General features: G+C 38.2%; 2 protein-coding genes across 4 annotated transcripts; one reads left to right on the top strand and one right to left on the bottom strand.

Annotated features, from left to right (window-relative positions):
• The first annotated feature begins 963 nt into the window (after window positions 1–963).
• On the top strand, window positions 964–13070 carry LOC140924292 (alpha-1,6-mannosylglycoprotein 6-beta-N-acetylglucosaminyltransferase A-like). 3 transcript variants are annotated; one of them, XM_073374322.1, is made up of 17 exons: window positions 964–1157; window positions 4088–4173; window positions 5147–5239; window positions 5360–5437; window positions 5833–5991; window positions 6288–6451; window positions 7111–7242; window positions 8130–8266; window positions 8450–8580; window positions 8705–8776; window positions 9334–9426; window positions 9538–9621; window positions 10032–10094; window positions 10333–10449; window positions 11141–11215; window positions 11516–11673; window positions 12243–13070. In XM_073374322.1, the coding sequence occupies exons 1-17, from the start codon at window positions 977–979 to the stop codon at window positions 12436–12438; spliced, it is 2019 nt and encodes a 672-aa protein (XP_073230423.1). In that variant the 5' UTR covers window positions 964–976; the 3' UTR covers window positions 12439–13070. The 3 variants fall into 3 exon arrangements, with proteins under 3 accessions (XP_073230423.1, XP_073230424.1, XP_073230422.1); XM_073374321.1 differs by lacking the exon at window positions 964–1157 and adding an exon at window positions 2399–2631; XM_073374323.1 differs by lacking the exons at window positions 964–1157; window positions 10032–10094 and adding an exon at window positions 2398–2631.
• Window positions 13071–18803: 5733 nt separating this feature from the next.
• Window positions 18804–20226, bottom strand: LOC140924973 (forkhead box protein D4-like 4). Its single transcript, XM_073374940.1, has one exon. It carries the CDS (start codon window positions 20111–20113, stop codon window positions 19211–19213), a length of 903 nt encoding a protein of 300 aa, XP_073231041.1. The 5' UTR covers window positions 20114–20226; the 3' UTR covers window positions 18804–19210.
• Between the last annotated feature and the right edge of the window lie 6372 nt (window positions 20227–26598).

The raw sequence follows: 26598 nt of genomic DNA, 5'->3' as shown, positions 1-26598 counted from the left end.
TTTTCTGACAAAAAGAATGAAAAAATAAATTGACTGAAAAAATAGAACCAAAACGAAAAATACGTAGTTTGGCAAGCATAGACTGAGATTCCCCTTCGCAGGCTGTGCGGGACATTTTTTTCAATCTATAATTAAAAAAGACAAATCTACCCGTAAATACGATGCTAAATAAATACTTATTCGTTATTGCATAAAGAACTGGCACTAATGAAGGCAGAACCAGACAAATGGTTGCCTTCGGGGAGCAGATCTTTTTCGGCTCTTGTTTCACCCGCCCAGAAAATGCGGGAAGTAGACACTTTTTTCAGCTCCTGTTTCCTCCGCCGAGAAAATGAAGGGAGCAGACGCTTTTAAAGGAAAGATATCATTGACCGTCCACTGATTATTTACGACGATGGATGCCATTTGAAGAAATTTGCTCAAAACCCTGCTCGACGGGACGTGACAAGGACTGCAAAGAGATTGTCAGAGCTATCGATTCTGGTGGACAAAATGCACATGAACTGGGCCATGTCGATCAGTGGTGCAAAGAAAACTGCGACGCAAACAACGCAGAAGAGCTCAAAGGGGTAATGAGGGAAAAGACGTGGTGTGCAATGTTATTAATTTTATTTAGTACTATAACGATCTCAGTTTCATTTAATAGGAAATGTTCCACCGGTCATAACGAAATCAAATGCAAGGCCACGGCACCTTGACCACCATAGAGGAATATTAAAACTATAGTCGACGTTTTTCAATTAAGCTGTGGGATTTTTTCAGAGACTTAGCTTTGGGCTTTTAAAAAATTAAATATTATTCATCCTTCGTTATAAACCTTTAAGTCCGTTATTAGTTGTAAAGCCAGCGTTCTCATAATATTTGTTACCATAGAAATGTGTCTTTTTCGATAACAATTAATTGATATATAACTCAGCTTGAATTGAAAACGATCCGCATCGCAAGTATACAATGAAACCAATTTGAAGTTTAAACGATGCAATATTTCATGAAAAGAACAGTACTCTTCGTTTGGTCCGGATTTGGCGTTTTTTTCTTGATCGCTCAAATAGGAATTTTTCACGTTACTCTTCCATATGATGACAACAGTATCACTAGCAGAACGGGGGTAAAGACTCTGCTAAAGAGATTCCCAAAAATTCCCTATCTGGAAAGAGGTAAGCGGCGTCAGTTTCTTCCTTTATCTGAACTGTAAACAACTGATGACGAGTTCAAATTGAATTCGTCTTGCATTATTATTTGATATTTGTGAGCTAAAAAGCACCGTCGCCTTTACTAGGCCAATTATTTATACTTTAGGGCAAAAACGAAACGTGTACATATGGGACATTTATCGATAAATCCATTCGACAATTTGTTGACACTGTATCTAATTTTCCCCCCGGTCAACAGGCCATTTTACATTAGTGGGCTTGGTGTCCGAGCCTTTGAGAAAACGTGAGGCTGAGGTTGACCTCGTTTTGATACAAACCTCCTTCCTTCCCTAATGAAAATTTTGGAAATACTAGTTAGCTTAGCAACCACATGATTTACATAATAAAGGAGCAGGGATTATATCAAAACAAGCTCAACTCCAGCCTCGAATTTCCAACTGTACCTGTAAAATGGGCTATTCCAAGCGTCCTCAGGTAGCCACTTCTTGGGTCGAATGAGCATTGGTCACCCGGCCGGGTGTCAACAACACCAAGAGAAAAACAGTCTTTATTGCTGGTTTTCTCATTCTCTCCGTCTGGGTTTGTGGTATTTTTTCACGGTTAACAAATTCCACATTTTCCACAACTATAAAATATATAGCATAAAGATGTGATCCGAGAGGGCCTCAAATGGATGAATTAGTACACATACACATGCTGTTAAACTTAAGAAAGATTAGAGAATCCAAAATGAATTGGGTAGCGTTTTATCAAATCGTTTTTGGATCATTATACGTTGCTGGGAAACTTCCCACCCACCCCTCCCCTAAAATAGTAAGTGTGAAAAAAAAAATTGTGAGCGCTATACACTCTTCCCTTGGTCAAGGGACTGGGTACTAATTGGAAAGGGCGCCTCTTGGGCCAGGCTAATGCGAAACCTTTTTTGTGAAAATGAGTTTGATTTGCTTGGAATTGAAAAAAAAAACCTTTTTCATTAAGGGCACTTGCTCTCGTCTTAATATAGAGGCTCAGAGAACTCACCGTGGCGTGGCCTCTCGGATAAAAAACAAAAACTTACAACAACAACAACAACAACAAAAACAGGCCAACAAATAACAAAAAACAATGATCAGTTCAGACCTACGTGATAACTAGACTAGAGATACACTGGCGAGCCTTCAACAGATTAATAATGAGCTGTAACCATAGATATATGGTCAAATTTAGAAATATCTTTATTGTTTTCCTCAAACACGACGCCCGTAGTTACAAATGACTGTCAAAATGACTTGGCATTAATAGATACCCTCTGAAATGAAAGCCAGAAGGATCTTCTCGAGCAAAACTGTAATTTTCATTTGGTCTATTCTTGCCCTGTTCTTCTTCACAACTCAAATTAGTATTTTCAATATAACGTCCCGTGTAGACGAAAAAAAGGTACCTTTTAAGGCTCAAAAAAACATTGCGGCGAAGATACAAGCACAGATATTTTTCAAAGGTAAGCGAGGATCTTTTATTTTAAACGTAGTATGTCAATATCAGTTGCCCTTTTTGTCTTTCCTATTTTTTTGGATGTAAAATACATCATTTATCCATACGAGTTCTTCGTTGCTGCAGTTCATATCCTGTCGTGTGATCGACGTGTAATTTACTAGGCGCATTGTGTTTAAAAAAAGAACACTAAGCCTCTTACAGTTTTATTTTTTTTAATATCCATCATTAAAGTGAATTCGCGGCGGCGCACAATATTGCTGTGACCAGCTTTTGTATTCACGGGAAATTCACGTTGGAATGTGCTGCACTTTTCCAAAACAAATGGTACTTATCTGAACCAAGAATATTCTGTACGAGGCAAAAGTAGTACTTTTAAATATATTTGTCATTTCGCTGATTTTTGTGACCTTTTCAGTTTACCACAGCCGGACGAAAATTGCGGCAACAGTTGTTTAACAATTTTCAGTTAGTGAGGAAAAATCCAGCGGTTGCAACGTGCTTTTCCCAGTATTTGCACATTTGTTCGGGAGAAACACGGGTGAAAGTCCATCGTCCTGTGTAAAATCAGCAACCGACATGATTAAGGGTGTATTCCTTTCGGTGAATCCAAAAACGGATTTTAGATCCTAAAACGGATTTCGCGTTCCTTTCGGCAATCCAAATCCGGAGTTTTGATCTGGTGAATCCTTTCTGAAAAAGGATTCATTGGTTTAAAATCCGAGGAATCCAAATCCAGATTAACGGATTTGTGACCTACGCTGTTCCATTCACAGTGGATTCGAAATTGGTCAGACGATATTCACCAGCGTTATTTCCAATTGAAGTATTCCTGTACAGTTTCCTAGTTGCTGCCATTTGTCGTAAAAAATCAGTAAACGCTGGGAGATTGTTCCAGTCCTCGCTCCTACTTATTTACTTCCGCGACGGGCCGAACAGGTTTTCATACTACACCAAAGTATGGCACAGAACCTATCCGATATGTGGCGTTCCACTCTCGAGATCAGCGCGGCGCAGCTTCGCTCCGTCACAGAAATCGCGCCTCCACAACTGTTATTTTGTGTGAAAACAGAAGCCCTATCCGGTAAATCCGGTATAGCCTGGGTAGCAGGCCCAAGAAAGAATGGGCACGCGAAAAGGAGACACGCGGACACGCGTGTCTCCCTCTCGTGCGCTCGTTCTTTCTTGCGCCCACTACTTCCAGGCACCTGCTACGCAGGCTATATCGGGTATGATTTTCGCTGCGGCGCAAAACTATACAGTGTTGTGTGAACATAGCTTAGTAGAATTAGTTTCCATGAAATAATTGCATTGATATGCAATTAAAACTTAAACTGTATGGCAGCAAACCGTGCAAAAATTGACGAGTTATTTAGTTCAGATTTAGTTTCCTTGAAAAACCCTATTATTGCTCCATTTACCCTTTTTTTTTCTTACTAACTTTTACATTTCTCCAAACGCAGATGCAAAAATCAACCATAGTGAAGACTTAATCACGTGTTCCATTCCAAAGGACCCTTTATTTCCTTTATGCGAATTTAAAATACAGGTATGGAGGCTCTATATCAAAATTTCAATACTGCAAGGGGTGCAAAGGAAGGGAAGGCTTGACTTGCTCAGGAACATCCTAAACCCCCTGCTCGCCTCATCTTTTCTTCTTGTATGAAGGCATTCTTGGGTAAAAGTATGTATAATAGTAACCTTTTAGCTTGAGTTAAGTCTGGTCCTATCATCCTGGTGGGGAGGGGTGGGGGGGAGGGGTACTCAACCAAGTTTTATAAGGTAACGCTCCGCCCCGAGGTCCAACCTCGTACTCTTCTATATACCATTTTTAGCAGGAAAGGTACCCATTTCGTATACCTTCTATTGACAACTGGGCACCCCCTTCACATACCTAGTTTAGAACTTAGTGATCGTTTAAACTACTATAAATGCACTTTTTTAAAAGATGAAACTAGAACGTTTTCGACTTTTCCACAGCCATAAAATGAATTTGTTAGCCCTTATGGGCTTTTTAAGACTGAAGGAACAAATATCCCTACCCTTTTATATAACTCAACTAGTGAAATCCATACCCTTTTATATACCTGAAGCCTGAAAAAGGTACCTCTTTCGGGCGGAGCCCCCCCGCCATTATAGGGAGTAGTATGCAAAGATCGTGAAAACTGCTGTGAAAGATGCCAAAGGTGTGGGATGGGGTGGGGTGGGGTGGGTTGGGGGCGGGGGTTTATGCGCCACTCCCTGAGTCCCTTCTCCAGAGCACGCGGTTCTTATTTTTTGCTTGGCTTGTTTTCACGACGTCCCTACTATCTTAGCCCCTGGCACAGGCTAATAATTCTGGGAAAAATTGTTCCTATGCACGTGACATGCTTATGACCTATGATTTGCTGTATATCTAAACTTTTTTAAGAGGCTAATTTTAGACAACCCACTTTCCTTCAAAAAATGCTGGTGTTACACCCTCGTATGGTATTAAATTAATGTATATGCTTTGAATTAAGGCAAAATACCTGTTCTTTCAGGAATTTCACACGAAGTGGAACCAAAACTGTCATGGGGAGAAATACAAAGTTGATCCAAAAAACATTTGTTCTGTTATTCAGTATTTGAGCGAGGTAAGGCATCTACTCTGCACCTTTTCGTTCAAAGGATTTCCTATGATTTTAGTGGGTGAATTTGGAGAACGCACGAAACTCACCAAGTGAGTCACATCGATTGTTATTGTTAATTTTCAGAGAGAGGCCTGGTGCCCAGTGTTGCCATGGAGAAGTAGTCACCACTCCTTGGATGTTTCAAATGGACCACCGAAAAAGGTGAAGCAACATAATTTAAGGGCAGTGAATTAACTAAGTTTACACCATTATTTCTAAAGTTTCACAATTCGTACTAATGTACAGTAGAGGAGTGACGTATAGGGACTGCTTAACGTGCTGTTAGTAAAAATTGGATTTTTCCCCCTCCCTTGGCTTCTCGCTCTCCCAAACAATGTAAAAGATAAAGTATTTTTTGGCACAAAATAAATGGGGTGGGTGATCAAGAGATATCATCGAAGCCAATCAAAAATTTTCCTAAGTTTGCTTAATAAATGTCCAAGTGTTTTCGCGTCCTCTGTAGCTCTTTCTTGGACTTAACTCATGCAAACGTTTCCTGAAAACTTTACGTACTTGCAAAACATATTTTTATGACATTTCTGATTTTTGTTTCGAAGGCTACAATTCAAACCGATCTCTCTGGACTTCTTGATAAGTTTAAAGGAGAACGATTTACCTGGATACGGAACAGAATTCTTGGAACATGGCAGCATTGGATGCGAGCTGTTGGAGAGCTACAACTAAAGCCTAACTTTTGTGAAAGGAAACAAAAAAAGGTATATAACGAACGCTATTCTTCTGGCTCTTAGAAACGCGCATGAAGCCTATAACGTGTGAGCAAAGCGGAAGTAAAAACAACCGGAAGCGAGACGCATACTTTTTGTGATACCATCTCCGTGTCAGTAGTGTCTTAGGCTTCCTTTTTGAAATTGCCATGGAAACTCATTGCAAAGTGAAACTTAATTAGCATCGATAACGTCATAGATCATAGTTTGCTAATGATTACTAAGCCGTTATACCTATGTTAAAAATATCTTTTTGCCAAATTTGTTGGCTATTGTTCTTCTTTCAGATCCTTTTGTACCTGGCTGCTATGGGAGAGCACAAGTTCTTCTTAGACGGCGCGTTTTTGGGAGGGCCGTTAGGTGAACTGGTCCAATGGTGCGACCTGATAAGTGCCCTGTACATTTTAGGCCATGACCTCACTGTCGGTTTTCAAGTGGGGGATATTCCAAGGTAAAAGACCAGTAGAAAAGAAAACCATAGAAATACATTATAAAATATCCGACGAAACGCGCGGTATGATTAGTCAGAACGATATTCCATGAAATTCCTCGAGCCTTATAATAATGCACGTACGCTGAAATATGATTTATTGATTAACTCAAAAAGAAATTTCAAAAAATTATCCTGCATTTCAGGGATATACAATCATTTCCTATTTGTTACAGCAAGGAGCCCAAAGGGTGACCTCCTTGAAATATCTCACATTCTTTCATGCAGACATTAACCAATCGGAGGACAGTTTAATTTCCAGCTGGCTTCTGATTGGATTAAATCTGTACAAAAGAATGTGAATAAATCAAAAGCGGTCGCGCTTTTGTGCTCCTTGCTGTGAGAACAATAAAGAAGTGCCACAAGTTCTCGCCTGTGGTTCGATCTACTTCCTAAAACCACTCAAGTCATTTATTAATGAAACGATTCAAAAGAATCCATCGATGCAATGCTTTCTTGTCAGAGTCACTGAGAGCGACTAGATAAGGTGGTAGCAAAACAGTTTCGAGCGTAACTATCAAACCTTACTTAAAACTAATCTTCCTAATTAAAAAAACAAATGAAAAAATTAGTGATCATTAAGGTAACAGCTTTTTAATGTTTTCTGGTTTTGTTCCCAGTTCCCTAGTTAATCCGGCTTCTGATGGCTGCGTTCGTGAAACGTTAACCGATGGATTGGATCTTATTTTTACTGATATCATGGGAGTGTTTATAATAGCAGAACGAAGTGGACCGGATTATTCGCTGCACAAGTTTGTATTTCTTAGAGTTATTTGCTATAGGTATTATCTTGTCTAGTCCCTGCATGGGGTCTTGACAGACCTCGATGGATTCACTTTGGTGACGTTTTCCAAGACGAAGGGCAAAAAAAATTCGCTGGACAACTGACGAGGCCCGAAACACATAGGCCGCACAGAATAAGGACTAGGCAACATAAGACTGAGCTTTAGATTCTAAGACGAGGTCGAACCTCGTGTGCGAACCAACGCCATTTTGGCGGGAAAATGCGCTAGCCATCTTCATAGAGTACTAAAGTGTGACGTCATAAAAATGAATTTTCTGAAATTATGGGATTTATCAGGATATTTTGAAAGAACAATGTCCAAGAGGCCTTCTTGCCAAAAATGAGCATTTGGGGGCAAATTGTCTCTGAGATCGTAGCCCAGTTATGCTTACAAAACTCCATACAAACCCTTCTAAATTTTTTTTGGATCGACCCAAAAAAAATTAGAAGGGTTTGTATGGAGTTTTCTGAGTATAACTGGGCTACTATCTCAGAGACAATTTGCCCCCAAATGCTCATTTTTGGCAAGTAGGCCTCTTGGACATTGTTCTTTCAGAATATCCTGACAAATCCCATAATTTCAGAAATTTCATTTTTATGACGTCATCACTTTAGTACTCTATTCTACAACAGTTTAGCGAGAATGTCGTAGTGGCGAAAACAAGTTATCCAATGTTAGAAATTTTATCATTTAGCGAAAATTAACTAAGCTATCTCGCTAGCATCTTGATTTGAAGGTTGACAAAAAGTATCGATCTTGTGGTTATCCCAGTAAACTACTTGCCAGTTTAAGGCAAGACACCTTCTCCAATTCCACCTTCTTCATAAATGAAGTTTTTTTTTTATTGATAACAGGTGTAAGATGCGTGTGTTAGACTCTTTTGGAACAGATGCAGAGTTTAACTACAAACATTACAAGGGGAAGATTCCTGGTGGTAGGTCACCCTGGGGAGATATTGACCTTCAACTACCTCAGTTTTTGACCATGTATCGTAAGTACCTTAAAAAAGAATCTAAAAGTTTTGAAACTACAAAAGGTTCTCACTACTACGCTGTATTGGAAGGGTCTAGCTGAGGTTTCCTGCATTGGTAACCTCTGCCCCCACCCTTAATAATGTTGCATGGTTGTTATTGAAGAATTAGAGTTAGAATTAATTGGCACTTCTTTCCTGTAGCCCATAGTCCAGATAACTCCTTTCTTGGATTTGCCGTCCCACAAAGAGCTAAAAAAGACAAAGAACCCTTGCAGAAGACAAAAACGAGAAAAGCAGCTTTAGTTTATGGCAAAGATCCCCAGTTCTGGGAGGTAAGTATGACTTGTTGAATCACTATGACTATTTTATCCTTTTCGTTACCTAAATTGCTTGAGACGTTGTGGCGAATAAACGTATCTCATGAAATTATTTTTCCATTTTTGTCAACATTTTTAGGGGCATGGAGACTACATTAATGCAGTGAAGACTTATTTTAACGAAGTTCACGCAACGTTGGGAGGTACTGAGGTACGTAGGCAGGGCCCCGTTCACAATATATTATACATCTTCGAAATCGTCTGAGGTTAAACTAACTTTTTCGTTTTAAGTCAGTATTTTGTTGCTAATGAGTTATAACCACCGTCTAATTTCACAATTTACTATACCAAACATGACGTGAACTGTTTCATCTGATATCCAAACACCGAGAAGAAATATACGAAACACGAGAAGGAGTGTTTCATCTGATATCCAAACACTGAGAAGTAATACATCAAACACAAGAAGAAGTGTTTCATCTCGTATCCAAACGCCGGGAAGTAACATGTCCAACAAGAGTGGAAGCATTTTATCTGATCTCCAGACTCCGAGAATAGATATCACATTAATGAGAAGGGATGTTTTCTCTGATATAGAAACACCGAGTATTAATATGCCAAACGCGTGACGGAGTGTTTTATCCGATGTCCAGACACCAATAGGTAAAATATCACCCATGTTTTTAGATAACTAAAAGCTATGATAAGACATACCTGCACCTTCAAAAAGATTCAACAATTTTCTCTTCGCGCTTTTATTTTCCACAGGAAAGTCGAAAGAAATTCCGTGTGCCCGAGTATGTCATCAATCATGGGATTGTAAATATAACAACATTGATAGATTTATTAGACTCCAGTAAGGTAATTCATCTGTCGTTAATTTCATTCGGAACTCTGAGCAGCTTCAGAACTCGGTTTTCTCTAAACTGAAAGTGAAAAACTTGAAACTGGTTTGCCTGGCTTCTTTTTCAGGTGTTTGTGGGTCTGGGTCAACCCTATGAAGGGCCAGCAGCCCTTGAGGCCTTGGCTAATGGATGTTTCTTCATTAATCCTAAGGTATAGTAAAGATATAATGGCATCCTTACCTGTGTTTTTGCTTAAGCCAGTTAAGGTCAATTAGGATTACGATGATTGTGACGTTGGCGTTGATGATGATGATGATGAAAATGATGACGTAACGTTTACGATGATGATGTTAATGATAATGATGATGATGATGATGATGATGATGATGATTGGTGATTAACGAGCAACAATCACCAGACTAAGCCAAGACATTTCAAAGGCGGGTTGCTGTAGAAGCAAGTGCCAACCTCATAAATGATAGGCTCTGGATGAGCAGAAAATGTTTTCTTTCCAGTTTAAAATGGTAACAGACCAAATAAGTAATGCAGGTCTCCTCAGAAAAAGGGCAGACAAAATGTTTTATTTCTTTTCTGAATCGATGCTCGATTTTTACTTTTCAGTACGTGCCACCTCTCGATCGCACAAACTCAAACTTTTTCGCTGGAAAACCCTTTAGCAGAAAGGTAACTAGTTATTGTTTCACCCGTGAAATACGTACTACTTTGGAGACGTGTTAAAGTTGTACTTCAAATAATTGTTTCATTTAGACACATTTCATCCCCATTAGGGAAGGGAAGTGAGTGCATGGCATAATATAATGGTCACGTTGTGGTATTAAATTTGAATGAGTTCATAAAACCAGAACTACAATTACAATATATCTTATCTAACTTTTAACATCGATCATTTTCAATCACTCAGATTACATCTCAAAATCCGTACGCGGAGGTGTTTGTTGGTAAACCTTTCGTTCAGACAGTGGATATCCATAATTTAACAGAGGTGGAAGAAGCTTTGAAGGAAATCATTAGTACAGAAGTAAGGAAACACTTGCTATTAATCTTTTTTTGTATGTTGGATCAACTTTTTGAATTTTTAAATGTAGCAAGATAGTTTTCATATTTTGTCATGCCTCCCATAATGAACTGTAAGTAATGAAAGCAAACCAGTTGGTCTACCAAACTATTCTTGTGGGAAATGAAATGCTGTGATGGAAAAGAACTGAGTTGTAGGACCATGGTAAATTGTAGCCTAAAGGCTTTCATTAAAATTGTCAAGCCATTATTGTTGTTGTTCTCCTGTTTGGTTGAGGAGGCACAGCGGGGTCGCAGCATGGACGTCGGCACAGAGGAGAAGTCTGTACGTCACGTAGCAAAATGTCTGGATCTAAACAAACTGTGTTCCTGCAAATGTGGAAGGAAAAAACGAAAACATTGACATGTATGACTTTCCTGTTCATGATAACGCTCAGGAAAGAAATGGTAGCCCGTACTTTTTATCCATCGTTCGGCAATACAAATCGCTGTCTCTTTCAAGAAAGATTGTTGAGGTACAGACATTTTGCTACCATGGTAACGTGACGTCACACTTCTCCTCTCTACTTTACATTTTTTGAATTTGAGGCAATCCCATAGCGGGGCGATGAAGAGTTTAGTCCTCGCTTGCTCCAAACTGCTCTTCTCTGCTCTTCTCTGTGTACACTTAAAACTACACCTGATTTTCATTTCAGAAAGAGCCTCATCTACCATATGAGTTTACCCATGTTGGAATGCTGGAAAGAATTAATGCTTACGTTGAAAATCAGGTATACATAACGTTCTCAAAAGTGATGAACTACATTCTGTCCTTCATTCTTCAGGCATGTTGGATACTTCTAATCCAAATCCAAATGTTTCAGTTTCTTATCTAAGTGCAGCGCAAAATTCCTGTCAGAACTTGGAAACGAGTTAACCAAGCTTTAAGCTTTTACGTTACTGGAAAGAAAAGGGGAACCGAGTTGAAAGACGAGAAAGCGTAATAAAGGAAGAACTGAATACCGGATTTTTTTTACCTTTACAGAAGGAAAAGAGATAAGATATCAAGAAAATAATCTTATTTTCAACAGGACTTCTGCAAGCCATCCAGATGGCCGCCGTTGAGTGAATTGAAGATGACGCTTGGAGGGGTGGGTGAATCGTGTCTTGAGACCTGCCTCAAGAAAAAGCTGATATGCGAACCGCAGTTCTTTGTGTCCTTAAATACAAAAGCAACGCTTCTTGTAAGGTAACTGTAGCGCTGCTAGGCGTCTTTGACTTTAACGGGATTATTATATAGAGAAAATTCCAGACCATTTGTAGTGTAGAAAACCGCCGTAGAGTTCTGTCAGGAATAGCCCATGTTCGATATATTGAAATTCTAACATGACACCGAGGCTTTAGCGTTAAAATTGCAAATTTTTTAAGAATTCATTGTCTCGCAATTCTCAAAAGAGACTTGAGCACAAAGAAAACCAAACCAAATATAGAAAAATGACCAGAAAGCCCCGGAGTCATGTTAGAATTTTAATATATCGAACGTGGGCTTTTGACACATTTTAATCCTGCCCGACCTTGCACTCAGTGGCAACACGTTTCCCGCGCTCTCTCATTTTTATACGTCCTGGATGCAAGTTCCGGATGCCAGTCACGAAAAATCGCTGTGCACTACAACATTGCCGTGACTAGAGATTATCCGTTTGTTTTTTCCCCTGACGCTCCTAGAACTAATAAATTAAAGTACGTACAGACATCAAACTTGACTCTATCTCAGTCTATAATGAACTTGGTGAAAATCCCTTTTCTTTTTCATTTTAGGGCTGGCTTTGAGTGTGGATCTGTCGAATCACTCGAAAGCCTAGTGGCGCCATCACTGAACACAACAAACAACATCTGTCTACTACAGAGCCAACCACTGCTCTTCAGTTGCCGAGCAGCCAGGCCTGGTGTTATCCGAGTCTGTCCCTGTCGTTCGTACCGCGTAGAACAAGTGGCTTTGTGTGAAACATGTTAGCGTTCACCTATAGAGTGTTTTACTCACGTGGCCAGCATCTATGCGAATTTATTGAAACCAAAAAAGGCGTTTCCATAACAAAAGAGCTCAATTCTTACAAGATATGTTTGGAAAACCAACGTCACCAACATGGCCGCCGTTCCATTGTTTTGGGACACTAATATGGCCGCCGTGGCATCATGTGAAGACGATCTATAGATTGGAGGTGTGCTATAATTTGGGCCTTAATGTACGATCGTTTCCTAGGAAAAGAGTAGGCATGAGGCCGAAAAGCAAAACCGTCTCTGTTTATGACTCGTGACAAACTGACAAATGTATATAGTTTGCTGCTATCTTCAAGATAAAGAAAAAGTCGAGCTTGCTTCAACGTAAATATATATTTCCAAACAAGCAACACCGCTTCAGAAAGCACGGTGCTTCTATTCAGTCCTTGACGGTTTACATGACAAGAAGTCAACACACAACAGGCCAAAATTAAATTAAAATTTTTTATACAAATAAGCTTTATTTTGACTACGATTAGTTATTATAATTATCCCAATGTAAAAAAAAATATCGATTAAAGTTAAGGAAAAGAAATATAGGAATAAAGAAATGTTAGAAGAGGAATTCATTGGCTGACATGACGATCCTTTGACGAGATTTTCTTTACTATGCTACTATTTCTTCTTTGTTTCTTTGCCACTCTCTTTCTTTCTTTCTTTCTTTCTTTCTTTCTTTCTTTCTTTCTTTCTTCCTTTTTCTTTTCGTTTTTTTTTTCATTATCAAGAACGGTAAAGGTGTAAATTCGAAATTGAACACTATTTTTGGAAGAATAAAGGTGTAATGGTTCAATTTCTTAATAACCGTGGCTACATGCATTCTCTTGGTGCATATTTTCTGAGTCGAGACTTCGGCGATGGTAAACGATGTTGAAACCATGGCCAGCATTCTTACGCATTGGTCAGGTTTCTAACTTATTCGTTCCGAAATAGTTTCGTTAAAAATCATCTCAACTTCTTTGAAAGCATCCTGGGCTGTGCGAGAATATTAAGTGAAATATTTATGTGGCACAACCAGAGTAGAAAACGCCCACTACAAAAGCGAACACATTAACTCATCCACCCACGAACAAGGTTAAACAATGTAGAACTTGCTTTCTTTACGCAAGTCTCTCGCTCATTGTCAAAGACATTTGAAGATCCCAAATTAAAATCAAAACTTCGCAAATGAACAGGGTGAACAAATCATATTTCATTTGGGTAGAGCCATGAATTATTTTCGAGTGACCCACATGGGAATTTCGACTATGGAGCAACTCCGTCTCAAACGTCGAGCTTTCCTTGTGTTGAATCTACTACATAAATTACTATAATTTATTTTGACTGATATTGTAGTTCTGAAAATGAATTGAGTCCGACTAATAAAGTTTGACGTCTGAATCAGCCGTCGAACTTATTTCATTTGGGTAGACCAAGCAGGTTAAGTTCCATACACTAAGGTAGAAATTTCGAAGTTTGAACAGGGCCGCGGTTAAACACCACGTTAAAGCCATTTTGCAAGCTTTTAATTTCTTAATTTGGTCAAACCTAATATTTTAACAGTGTTCACTATCAGCATACTACATGCTACAAAAAATACTATTATACTTAACATATCACCAATGGACGGGAAAAAAGCGATGATAAAAAAAAGTATATTAAAAAGTTCTAAGTTCAGATTTAGAAGAAACCTTTAGGAAATAACCCTTTTATCAGTCATAGGAAATGTTTTAAGTTACAAACCAAAAACGACATTGAAATAAAACCGTATTTTGTCATTCGTATCCTGTACAATAGAATGTGGGTGATTTCTATATTTTTGAATTGTTATATTTATTTTGGCAAGTGTTGAGCAATTGCCAGTGTTATCATTTGAATTACTGGCAACTAAAAAGTGCTGTCAACTGGACCTGATTTCCCAATAATGAATGTCTCAATGTGGGTCTAAGATAGACATTTAGTAAAATAGACAAAAAAGGCTTCGAAAGAAATATAGATTCCTTCTCAGTTATTTTGAGATTTGTCAAGCAAACAAAAATGGACTCGGGTCAAAACCATTTACTGTCAAAGTTATTGTTGTAATTAAGAAGAAGGGACTTATAATTAAGTATTATAAGCCCACCATTTGAAGAGCCCCTATTGATAAAGTGGGCTCCCTGCTAAAATATCGTTTTAGTCATACACTGTTACATTTTTGAGTGTGATGGCGAGCTATCAGAAAAAGAATGCCATGTCATTTCAAAAGAGGTTTTGATTGCTCCTTTTAAGAGTCGATCCTTGAAATGAGTTATTGAAAAAACCTGGCCTTGAAATATTTTAAGTTTGTCTCTCTAATATCCACGGTATATTGCCAATGCTGCCCAATATACAAACAAATTTAGAGCACAGCGTAATGAGTAATTTGCGGGATAGAAGCGGGGTATACTTCATCAAATTTGGGTGCGTGATTGTCGCCTCGAGATTTGAATTAAAACTGTTGACTGATGTCAAATTGTTAGATTATGTTTACACTACTATCTCTTAGTATTCACTACGGTTTCCTTTACAGCTTTTGGCAAGGTTAAATACATCATGTTAATTACTTAAGGGGTGGAAAATCATCTCATTCATGTCTCTGGTTCAGTCACTTACTTTCACCACTTTTGGCCACATGCGAGGTATGGGCCAAAGCAAAAAAGAAATGCAGATCCTGTTGTTTCTAGCTGGGGGTGAAGAACTTGAAACTTTATTAGCCATTGCTTTTACTTTGCAAACCGTTTTCATACCTGGCACCTATCCACAGTCCACTAAAAAGATTCGGAAATTTTAGGCTATTGAAAAAACATTAAACTGGTGCGTACTCGACAAGTTTTGTTTCACAATGTAAAAACTGCATCCTTCCGTTCACTGCAAATCAAACTACCATCAGAAAAACAGCGTACAAGCTCGAATGATACGCCCAAATTGATTTGTTTCTTACTCAGAGAAAAGACTTGGAAAGTGGCCACATGTACTCTCTTGGGTACCCATATTTTGTAAAACTCTTGCTTGTGTGTTATCTGCCAAATGAGCTCGGTGTTTATTCATATTTAGCAGATTTAAATTAAATTCTGGTAGGACTTTATTATACATCATCTTAGTCGATCCTTTTGGAGAAATCAGTGCGTTGATTGTAAAGAATTAGCCACACGTAAAATCTTCGCGTTGCGAAAATATGTGAATTATTTCTGTGACACAAGCAGAGCGCAGTAAACGCCTACATAGAAGTTCTACCTGAATTCACTCATCACCCACGCACAAATTCAAACAATGGACGCTTATTTTTAGCTTAAGTCACTCTTTTTAATAATTCCTTAAACTAAAGGGAAGATGAAATTAAAATTTAGTAACTTGAACATGGTCTACAACCGGTTTTTTAACGTTATGTGTTAAGGGAAATCTTCCTTCCTTCCTGTTATCTTATAGCTTCTTATCTCTGTACATTTTCACTTAACATATTATATGACTATTGAAATAAAATCTTTGTGGTAGTATTTTATTTCTTTAGTACCTTAAAAAATATGATTGAATACTTTTCGGGAACTTTGATTCTTAGAACCTCTTGACGATATCTGTGTTTAAAGTAACCACCAAAGAACATTAGTGTTTGCAATTATCTGACAGTGGACCAAACTCAAAATTGTCTGAAATCTCTAAATGTAGCTATCGTTGCAAAATTGGAATACTCCGAATACAGCCGAATACATATGCACTACTACAAAAGTAAGAGCAAATCAGTTGACAAACGTGGTCGAGGACAAGATTCAAATTAATTTTGGTGTGTGTCTTCTCACTAGTTTTCACCAAGCAAAGAAAGAAGACATCGAAATTCCATAAAGTGCGATGAAATTAAAGAAAATGATAAGCGAAAAATGAGTACGAGTAACATGAAAGCTTATGAAGGATGGCACATCAATGTTTGAAAAGTGCTTTTCTCTTGTTGTTCTTTTTGGTAATCTTGGCATACTTAAAATTTAGTTGAAAGGACAGCGAACCACAAAAGTATGTTATTTCAATTGCCTTACTTTCTCGTAATACTGCCTGTTTTACCTAGCTAACTCAAATGATTACATTTCATCAATTTTGAATTCTATTATATCAATTTCATTGTGTGGCAGGACTGAAATTGACATTTTGGGCAAAACGTTTTTATTTTTAGCCAATTTCTCTCTGTTTCCTCTAGAGTTTTTTTTGACAACGCGTTCCTAGATTTAATAGGCTGAAGTGATAACGGACTAACTTAATTACCTCAAGGCAAGTTCCTCGAGCGTATCATGATATAATACTATTGAAATCTTCGTCGATATAGTAATAAGCCAGGACAAATCACAGCAATTTTGCTTAATGCCCAACATCTAGCCATATACACGAACTGCTCACCTTGTAAAAAAGAGAAATGTGGTAAGCTTCGTTTGAGGAATTGTTTCACCTGCCGAAGGGAACTGAGAACTTGGTAAACATTCTCTTGCTCGTTTTCAACCTGCTTGTAATCTTGTTAAACGAGGTTGAAATTCAGTGTGTATTCGTCCTGCCCACTGAGATTCGAAGACCAGTTCTCAAAAACTCCTTTTAAAGTTGGTTTAACTAAAACCAGAGCCTTCACCATCAAGAATATGGCTGCACCTATACTTCGACTAATGATTATCAGAGAGCACATTTCTGTTAATTATTTTAAGTCACAATCAGAGTAGAAAACGCCCACGGCAAAAATTCTGAGTGAAGTAACTCAAACAAACCTCTTTTTTCATAAGTCATTTAATAAGTTAGAAAATAAAATCAAAACTTCTTTGCAAGTAAATCATGGTTCACTAAATGTAACTGTATCTCAGCTTAGATCTTCCCAAGTTCACTGGCCTTTTTTGGTATATGTCGCTTACCAAGTGTTTGCGAAGAAAATTTTACTTGGCTAAGAATGAAAATGTACGTTATGACGATTCAAACGAAACCTTAAGTAATGTTTTCTCTGTATCGCGGGAAATAGCATTGCAGATTTCAATCACACTTTTTTAACTATGATTTTTTTTCAAAAAGCGTTTTTATTTAAATTTTGTCATTACAAGCAGCGCGTAGGCTTAGATACACAATCCGAGAAAAACTAACTCTGATTTTCGGCCATATGATGAAAAATATCATCTCAATACGAATGGCGCTAAAAAAGAAATGTAACGTGAAGATTGGTCGAAAAAACTAATAATTTGTGAAAAAAAAATGTTTAGAATTAAACATAGTTCCATTTTTGGGGTGTTTTTTTTTTTAATCACTTTTTTACCCTCACCGAGAGGAGCCCACACATACTATGAGTACTTTAATAATAACTGTTGGTTGGGATCAAGCCAACAAAAGGTTGAGACCAGTTATATTTCACTACAAATAACCATTTTCAATAGTTTGCATTTATACTAAGGGAAAAAACGGTCATAGTATGAGAGAATGCCATGAAAAATAATAAAATAGAGATAGAGAATGTCAGTTAATTAAGTGGATTTTCTTTTTCATTCTTTGATTTTATATTTTTGAAAAACTGTGCACTTCAAAACATTAGTCAACTGAATGGAAAAGGAAGGATCTCACCTAAATATATATCTGTTGCTTTTCTTTTCGGCTTCCGCAGCATATCAGCAGTATTAGCTTTACTTACCAATACACAAATAAAATTATAAAACATCTTTCTTTTTCAAAACAAACTGACAACAAATAATTTTCAGCCTACGAGGATAGAAAGTGTAAAAATTTTCATCAATTGTAATTCGTGATAAACATAGCATTAAAATGGTCATTTTCAGTCAAGAAAAGCTCCTGATGCATGATACTCAATAGAACATGGCCAATATCTATACAGTATATATATACAGATCAGTCTTAAGACATACAAGACATTTTTAGCCGGTAAAAAACGTAAACGATGGATACTCAGAGGTTATCCTGCTATGTTCCAAGATTATATATGATGAACTATCCCATAAGGAGTTAAAAACGATTTGTTAATATCCTGCAGAATTTTGAACGTTTGAAACTTGAACGTTATCCAAGTAATATTTTTAAGCTGCTAGCAATTTCCATTCCAGAGGGCCGTACAAGCCATCAATAGTCAAAGACCATTGATATTTTTAGGATATTAAAAAAAAAAGTCTCGATTGCTTGATGCGCTCTCGGATACAGGCGTTGCAAAAGTCGATCGACTACTCTTAAGATTCCTCCACGACTGACACAACACAAACTGAAGAATGACTTAATGCATTGATGGTGGTCTAAAAACTTTATTTCACAAAACTTCACATTAGTAAAACTACCTTTTTGCCTTAGAAACAAAATAACATCAGAAAAAGTCTTTTATAATATAACTTATTTTTTTCTAATTCAGTTTTGGTTAAGTAAACGAACATGTCCTTCACAAATGGAGATACAAATCTTTCTTACCCTATCGTAATATTTTCGACTGTAAAAGTTTCATCGTTAGGCCGTATATTGTAATAGAAAGCCATAGTATGTCTATATATATTAGTTCCTTCGACTCACATGTCTGTAGGCGTATGATACTACATCTATTATAGTTCACTGTTGTCTAATCCTTTCAATCTCTGCACAATTGTAACCAATACATATTTCTTAAAAAGGATGACAGCCTTTCGTATTTCAATAGCCTTTAAATTTCGAAATGTCTAAAACTATGTACATACAGGTCATTACTGGTTATAAATTGTTGGCACAAATATTGCTGTGAAATTTAAATGGCGCTATTTAGAAGAGACTGGGCTCTTTTCCCTTTGCTGGGAATCCAACGGGACGCTTTTTGGCGAGAACAGATAGTAGTAGGGATATGGTTTGTACTCTCGAAGCCATTCTGTGGAGGGATGAGCTGTAGTGGTCACGCGAGGAACTGAAGCAGAATTTGAATAGAAAGCGGGTTGAAGCACTTGAGAAACAGAATGGCTCTCACCAGCGTATGGAAACTCAAATCGGGAATCAGCTCCTCCAAACGCGTAGGGCAATGTGTAGGGTCTGTCGATGCGGACTCGTGGAATAGCTTTACGTTCGTCCGACACACTGTGTTCCCTGGAAGGGCGTTTGCGGAAATCTCCTTTGCTGAATCTTGTGATGTAGGCTGGATGTATATGCCAGTAGCAGCTCTTTCCGTTTGCCGATACTTCTCCTTTGACGAAGCAATCGTGAAGAGACAAGTTGTGGCGAACGGTGTTTTTCCAACCAACTCTGGAAACGGTGAACTCCGGAAAGGTTTTCTCGATGACATGATAAATTTGCGAGAGGGTCAGTCTCTTTTCAGGAAATTGAAGGATTGCTCTAGCTATTAACGCGACGTAGGTCATTGAGAATCTTCTAGACTTTGGTCGCGTTGGAGGCATACTAGAGAAGTAGCTCACGTTGTGCTCTTCAAATTTCCTGCCGTCTTGGTGTAGGGTTGGCTGAAAGAAAGTGTTTGACATGTACTCAGGAATCTTTGTTGAACTCTTCTTTGCGGACGACCAGTCAATAGCGTGATCTGCACTCAACTGATAAGGTTGGGTTCGTGGCCATGGGAATTGTTTGTCGCTTTTTAAAGCAGGGAAACTCTTGTAACAAAATGCGGGGTCCATTGGATACGGACCAGTCTGACCGTTCGAAAGTCCACTGCGTAGCATGTTTCTACGACACCTTCAACGGCTGGCGGCGGATACAAAATGAACGCTTGCTGTAGCCACATTTATAATCCATACCACTTAACTTCGCAACAGGGGGTGCTGGAACCGAACCAAAGTGACATTGAATTGAAATCGACTTGCAAGCTCTTAAATGGATAACCCGCATATCATTGTTCGCCCACATCACAGTGAGTGACATTTTCGTTAATTCAAAATTGTTTTATGCATTTGCTTGATAAATAGCGTGAGTTACTAACGCACTCTTAGAAACAATTTCACATTCCGCCAGCTTGCGACCGACGCGGGAAATTACAATATTTTAATAACGCCTGCAAAATTTTAGGTGGTTTAAAGAATGCATTGTAAAACTAACATCCTTCGTGTCACAGCAAGCCTTGTCAAGGATGAGTAGGTTTTGAAGAAACTATTGAATACATGTGTTTGAGGAGGTGTTCAAAACCAAAACACCGTAATACCCCACAAGCACCTTTAATCAGTCCAGGCGTGGTAATTTATTTATTATTTAAACAGCATGTTCCACCAGTTCGTTCGCTTTTTTTCCGTGTGAAACAAAACAGCGCGCTGTAAAAGGTTTGCTTGTAGCATTTAGAATTAAGACTTTTTCACGAAAATAGTGGCAGAGATGGTTATAAAAACCATCTCGGCAACGAAAAAAATCGTAAAACTCAGTAAATTTTATTAGACAATAATTAGGTTATGTTACCGCTACATTTAGACAAAACACATTGTTGGTCTGTTAGCCCTAGAAAACCAATTACATGTAATGAAATTAGCTAGTTTTACGAGGTTTCGACTAAAAAAGGGGGAAATTAATTCATTCGATAGTGATCATGAACGCTTTTTTTCAGTGTTGTTTTTGTCGCTAAAATGACATAATGGGGCTCTAACATTTTATTTTGAAGGTCTTTAGTGAAAGAATAATCAATGCTTTGTAAACAGAGCATAAATAAGACAGACATGAAATTTAACAGGTGCAAAAAATGGCAAACAGCATTGAGGGTATATGTTTGTGGAAATAAAGGTGAATTGTGTCAACCTAACATGAATACTCAAAATATTTTGTAACATTCTACAAAAGCCTAACAAAAAGAGACGCCAGAGCGTAAACATCGTGTTTAAAAATTGTTTTTCATATAATTGCTGGCTAGTTTAATTCAAATTTGTTGAATCGTTCGCGCCAGAGCTCGAGTCATATACACTGACCCATTTTTAAAGGCTTGTCGACCAAACCACCGCAAAACAAACAACAAATGACAGTGACATATTTTTATGTTTTATTTCACTTTAATCGCTTTTTAATTTGTTTAACTATATAAAAACAGGAAATCGTGTTTACGCTTGTCGTCCGTAAGTTCATCTAATTCCGCTTTATGTCAGGCCTGTGGTGTTTTTCTTGTCTTTTCTTTTGTTTTTTGTCTTTTTGTTTTTTTGTGTGTGTGAAACTACCGTGCTAGGCTTTTTGTCAGTCTTCGCATAACGCAATACTGATTTTGCTTTGAAATGGTTCAACGTTTTTTTTAAACTTCAAACTGACAAAGTTAACGTTTTGAAAAATGCCACGGCGAAGGATCTCCTTGAACACCGAGATCGAGGGAAGTTGGATGAAGAATATCAGGCCTCTTGACCCTTTTTTTCAAGTTCACCCGAATGCAATTAGTTACGTTTCCATGTTGTCCAATTTGACCCATTACCAAATTTATTTTTGCGGACCCTACTGTTGCCATCGCAATCACTTAACCCGCACTTAACTAATACGACCACTTGGTACTTGCGGAAATTGCTTGAAATTTCGTTATCTATCTCTTTTGCAGACTCTCTCGCCACATTTTTAAGTTGTGGCGCATATCGGCCAAGGAAATGGTCCGCAAAGCAATTAAATGCAGGCACGTGTTAGAAGTTACGTTTCTAGAGAGATAATGGACTTGAACTTGACTACGACTGGAGCACGTGGCGCAAGGTCATTGTATTAGCCCTCAACAAAAGCGTCTGGTTGACACGGATAAAAGCCCTCTTTTAATAAATATAACTTGGGCTGCACGAGCTGTTTATCGCAATAAATTGGATCTATTTTAGTGTAAGAAAAGTGTGAGTTTTTAGGTAAACAGATGTACTGGAATTTCAGCTGTTTGCTATGAGTTCGTAAACATTGCTGTAGTCCCAAAGTCAAGGGCTCGGGCCTTTGTACGGTCGACGATATGGCGCATCTCCCCAGTAACAAATAACAGGGTTTTCCGAGCTTGTCTAGCCTCATCAATGTTCACTTAACAAAAACGGAGGTCACTTGGCAACCAGAATTCTTTGGAAATTGTTAAATTATTTGCTCAATACTCATTCTCTAACTGATTAATACATTTAATTTTCGTTTAACAGTCACTCTGTTCGAAATTTGAGGCCTTTCAGTTCAAGTCGTTTCGGTGATGTTCCCCAATGAAGTAATGCTGGCCAGGAAAATATATCAGGGGCACCCAACGAGGATATAGTTCAAAACCACTTAAACTAGCATTGTTGAACGTATTTTAGTATTCAAACGGTAGATATAGGCATATTTTTATCCCCTAAAAACTTTTCATCTGTTCGGATTTCCTAGCTGAAAGTCTAGTGATCCGAAAATTATAGGGATAAAAACTGACCTTCTCGAAAATTTCAGCCAGGAAAAGGCTCCCGAAAATTCTAGGTGGCCTTTTTTAGGGTCAAAATCCGTTAAAAATGGGTAATTATACCATTTTGTAGATGTTCGAAACTCCTAGGAGAGGCAGGCAAGTAAGAAATTTTACAACAAATGCTCCGAAAATTCTAGATCTCAAATCGTCTTCCGAACAGATATTTTCCCGAAAATTGCCGTTGGGTGCCCCTGATATATAGGTCATAATCGAAAGCTGACTAGTTTGTCGTTGCACAGAATTGATAGATGTAATCAAGCTAAAGAATACATGAATCGACCATCCAGTCGAACCACATGGGATAAAACTCGTAATTAATAATTTATCACTGCATGACGGTTTGTTCCCCTAAAATTTACCGAACCGTTAGGCTCCTTAATCGGTTTTGCAAAGGTGATCAATTTCTAATTCTTTTCCGGCCCGATTGTTGTCGTTCTGATTCTAAATCCAACTTTGTTTGTTAAACATAGTCTAATTTATATAAAAGAAGATAAACTAACAAGGCAAAACAGGGACCAAATGCCAAATTGGTCCTTAATAGCTTGTATTTCATGTGTAACGTACATTTGTTCTTCGTCTTCGTTTATAGCGTAAGGGATGTTTCATTAGGCACGCATTTAAAGGAGACCTTATTCCTTGGAGGGTATTAAAGAAACGATATTTAAAATAGTCGCATGTTGAAGAAGCTGAGCGTTTAGAAATAAAATTTTAAAAGCAATTTTTTCAATGACATGTTTACATATAACACTGAATGATATAACAACAATCAACTCAATCAACTTTGCATGTGTACCAAACAAATTGAATTAAGCGCGAAGAAGACTATAAGTTGTTTATACATTTGACGTTTTGCTCTCAGTCACGCGCACGTACACTAAGTATGATAGACTTCGAAAGCCAAGCACCCTTTTACGACTCAGCCAAAAGTCAAAAATGTAATTCAGCATAAAAATGTGTTACGATATTTTAAACAAAATAATTCAAAGTAAAAAAAAAAAAAAAAAAGAATCAAAGCACTCAGCCGCTTTGCATTTCCAACTACGAAACTTAGGTCTGTAGGGGTAAATTATGGAACATGTTCATTGTTCCACACCCACGGTTCAGCAGATTAGTCTCCGAAACACATCACCTGCCGTATTTCAAATTCATTCATTCAACTTTTGATTTGACGGGAAGGGTTATTATCCTCCTGGTCAGGGGCGTAGCCAGGATTTTTCAAAGGGGGGGGGGGGGGGGGGGTCACAGAGGCTATTCACCAGATTGTCATGTCGACCTCCACGCCCATATTAACTAAAGACGAGAGCCGTTGACGAAAATACTTCGCAAAAAAACAAATTTTAAAAAAGTGGGCTTTTCAACAATGGCTTTTACGGCCAAGCTATTGTCATGGCGTTTTCGCTACCTGAATATTGTAGGTTGCTTGCTCAAAAGAAGGCCTACCAAGGGGGGGTCACGGGCACCCCAGGACCCTCCCTAGGTACGCCCTTGCTGGTTTACTGCCCGTGAGTTTGATAGTCGCGAATTTAACGAAAACAGCGATTCCATTTCAGTCCAGTAGTCACACATCTCAGTAACTCTTTATGTTTAAATAATTAGAATAGATCGATTGGTCTCAATTTGAAACAGCGTCACTTAAGCTACCAAAAGCGTCAACGTGTGAAAAAAAACTCCTTGAACTTTTTACGTGATCAAATAGCGTTAAGACAAAAGTGTGATTTTTTTTCGCATTTCGCGCGATATTTGTTGCTCACCAATGAAATATTTTTCACAATGTGGCAGCCAATTAGAAGACTCCTTAGAATTAAACTTTAGTGCCCAGTAGCGCGCATCTCAGTATAGTTCAAGATTAAGATGGCGGACGCGAGAGTGAGCCTGTTTTCATGTTTTCGTTTCTTCTGGAAAATATTTGAGATAAATAAGGACTATTTTCAAAATAATGACCTTGCGTTCTTTAAAGTTTCTAGGCAATAGGCTGGAAGTAAGATCTTTATTCTGATCACTGCATACTGGATCGATACTGTAGTAGTTCGGCTGCACCTGGGAGCAAGAGGAAAGCCAGCATGAATACAACCTGGAGGTATATATTGAAACCCGTCATTGTTGATTTATTTTTTAATGGGAATTGTTTTGCAAACTCGCCTGTTGATCGCCATGTTGTACATTGGTTATAAAATTTATGTAAAATTTCTCATTGCTGGTGTGCAGCTTTAACGTTGGTAAACGCGCTGGGAACAACCCACGTTCAATATACTAAAATAATTATTCTAACATGACTCCGAGGCTTTAGGGTCATAGTTGTAAATTTTTCAAGACTGCATGCATTGTCTCGCAATTCCCAAAAAAGACCTGAGCACAAAGAAAACCAAACAAAATGTAGAAAAATGATCAGAAATCCTCGGAGTCATGTTAGAATATTAATTTTGATATATCGAACTTGGGCTATTGAACTATTTTTATTGAAATTATGCGAAAGAAAAGTACATGGCTTTTTTGTAGAATCTATCATTGCTACTTATTCGCGTAGTTAGAAACCAAACGTAGTGTGCTCAGTTGCTGGGGCTACCTAATTTTTGTGCAACAAGATATTCTTCTTATCGTCCAAGTGCAATAATATGGCAGGTTATTGGGCTCTGTTAGATCAGATCAGTCCTGGGCTGGATTGTTCAAATTGTTTATGCATATCTTTCTGGCATCATCAAGTTTTTTAGTTTGGCTTGAAGTTGCTTGTTCATAAATCTTTGAGTCATTAAAGTGCTGGGGGGTGGCGGGGTAGGGGGGAGGTTTACTCGGCCCTATTATGGCCTAAATGGGAAGGATCTGCCCAAAAGGGATACTTCTTTCACACTCCAGATATTTGAATGGTAAGGCTTTTACTGGTTGAAGTATATGAAAGGGAAGGGAAATCTATCATTTTGTAAAAAAAGCCCAAGGGGCTAACATATTCATTTTGTGGCTGTGAAAAAGTCGAGAAAACGTTCTGGTTTTGTGATTTATGATAGTGCATTTACAGCAGTTGTATGTGAAAAGGGTACCATCTGTCAAAAGAGGGCATACAAAAGGGGTACCTCTTCTGTAATAAATGGTCTATAACAGGGTAAGGGGTTGGACCTTGGAGTGGAGCCTCCCTGTCTAAAACTTTGTTGAGTACCCCTCCCTCCGGGATGGCAGGACAGGACTCAGCTCAAGCCAAAGGAATGTGATACAAGTTCATCATCCTGGTGTCCTTGCAAGAAGGTGGGAGTGGATTCCTGCCATTTGTAAGGGGTGAGATCTGCTCAGCCTCATTTCGTGGTGTGAATTGAAGATTTTGGTATCCCTTGGGAGGTTTGGCATCATTGCTAGAGGCTACCCTTTAAAAAGAAAAAGAAAAAGGAAAGCATTCGATGACAGCCTTGCTATTGCAACTTATAAATTACTTTACCTCAAGTGTTTGGTGCTCTGGTCTAAAAAGTTATATTTTAGGGATCAAATAAAACAGGAACCACACCCTGACCGGACTGCTAGCAAACAACAACAACAACAACAACAAAACTTTGTTGATAGGCAGATAATATTACAGAAGCAAAGTGCCCACAGCTAGCAAGGCTATTTGAGGTGGGACAGTGCATGCAAAAAATAAGGATTAAGATCTAGATTAAGATTAGGCATTTAATTCCATTTTTCCAAGAGACACCTCTGTAAGCCCTCCCCATCAAGTTTTCCAGGTTTACTAGGCATTTGTTCACATTGCTCTCGCTGAAATTTTATTTTATTTTTATTTATTTTTTATGTGTTCACGACACAGTTACTGTATTTTTTGTTTGA

This window comes from Porites lutea, chromosome 14 (genome assembly GCF_958299795.1).
Source record: "Porites lutea chromosome 14, jaPorLute2.1, whole genome shotgun sequence".
Taxonomy (NCBI): domain Eukaryota; kingdom Metazoa; phylum Cnidaria; class Anthozoa; order Scleractinia; family Poritidae; genus Porites; species Porites lutea.
The sequence above is the reverse complement of the archived record's forward strand: the minus strand, read 5'-3'. Positions and strand labels throughout refer to the sequence as shown.

What these genes read in the sequence shown, in the direction of transcription:
- LOC140924973 (XM_073374940.1), bottom strand. Translation starts at nt 20,113, where the DNA reads ATGCTACGCAGTGGACTTTCGAACGGTCAGACTGGTCCGTATCCAATG.
- LOC140924292 (XM_073374321.1), top strand. Translation starts at nt 2,448, where the DNA reads ATGAAAGCCAGAAGGATCTTCTCGAGCAAAACTGTAATTTTCATTTGG. An exon ending in TCAGTTTTTGACCATGTATC is followed by an intron (nt 8,267 to 8,449) that starts GTAAGTACCTTA and finishes TCTTTCCTGTAG; the next exon opens with CCCATAGTCCAGATAACTCC. An exon ending in ATGCTTACGTTGAAAATCAG is followed by an intron (nt 11,216 to 11,515) that starts GTATACATAACG and finishes TATTTTCAACAG; the next exon opens with GACTTCTGCAAGCCATCCAG.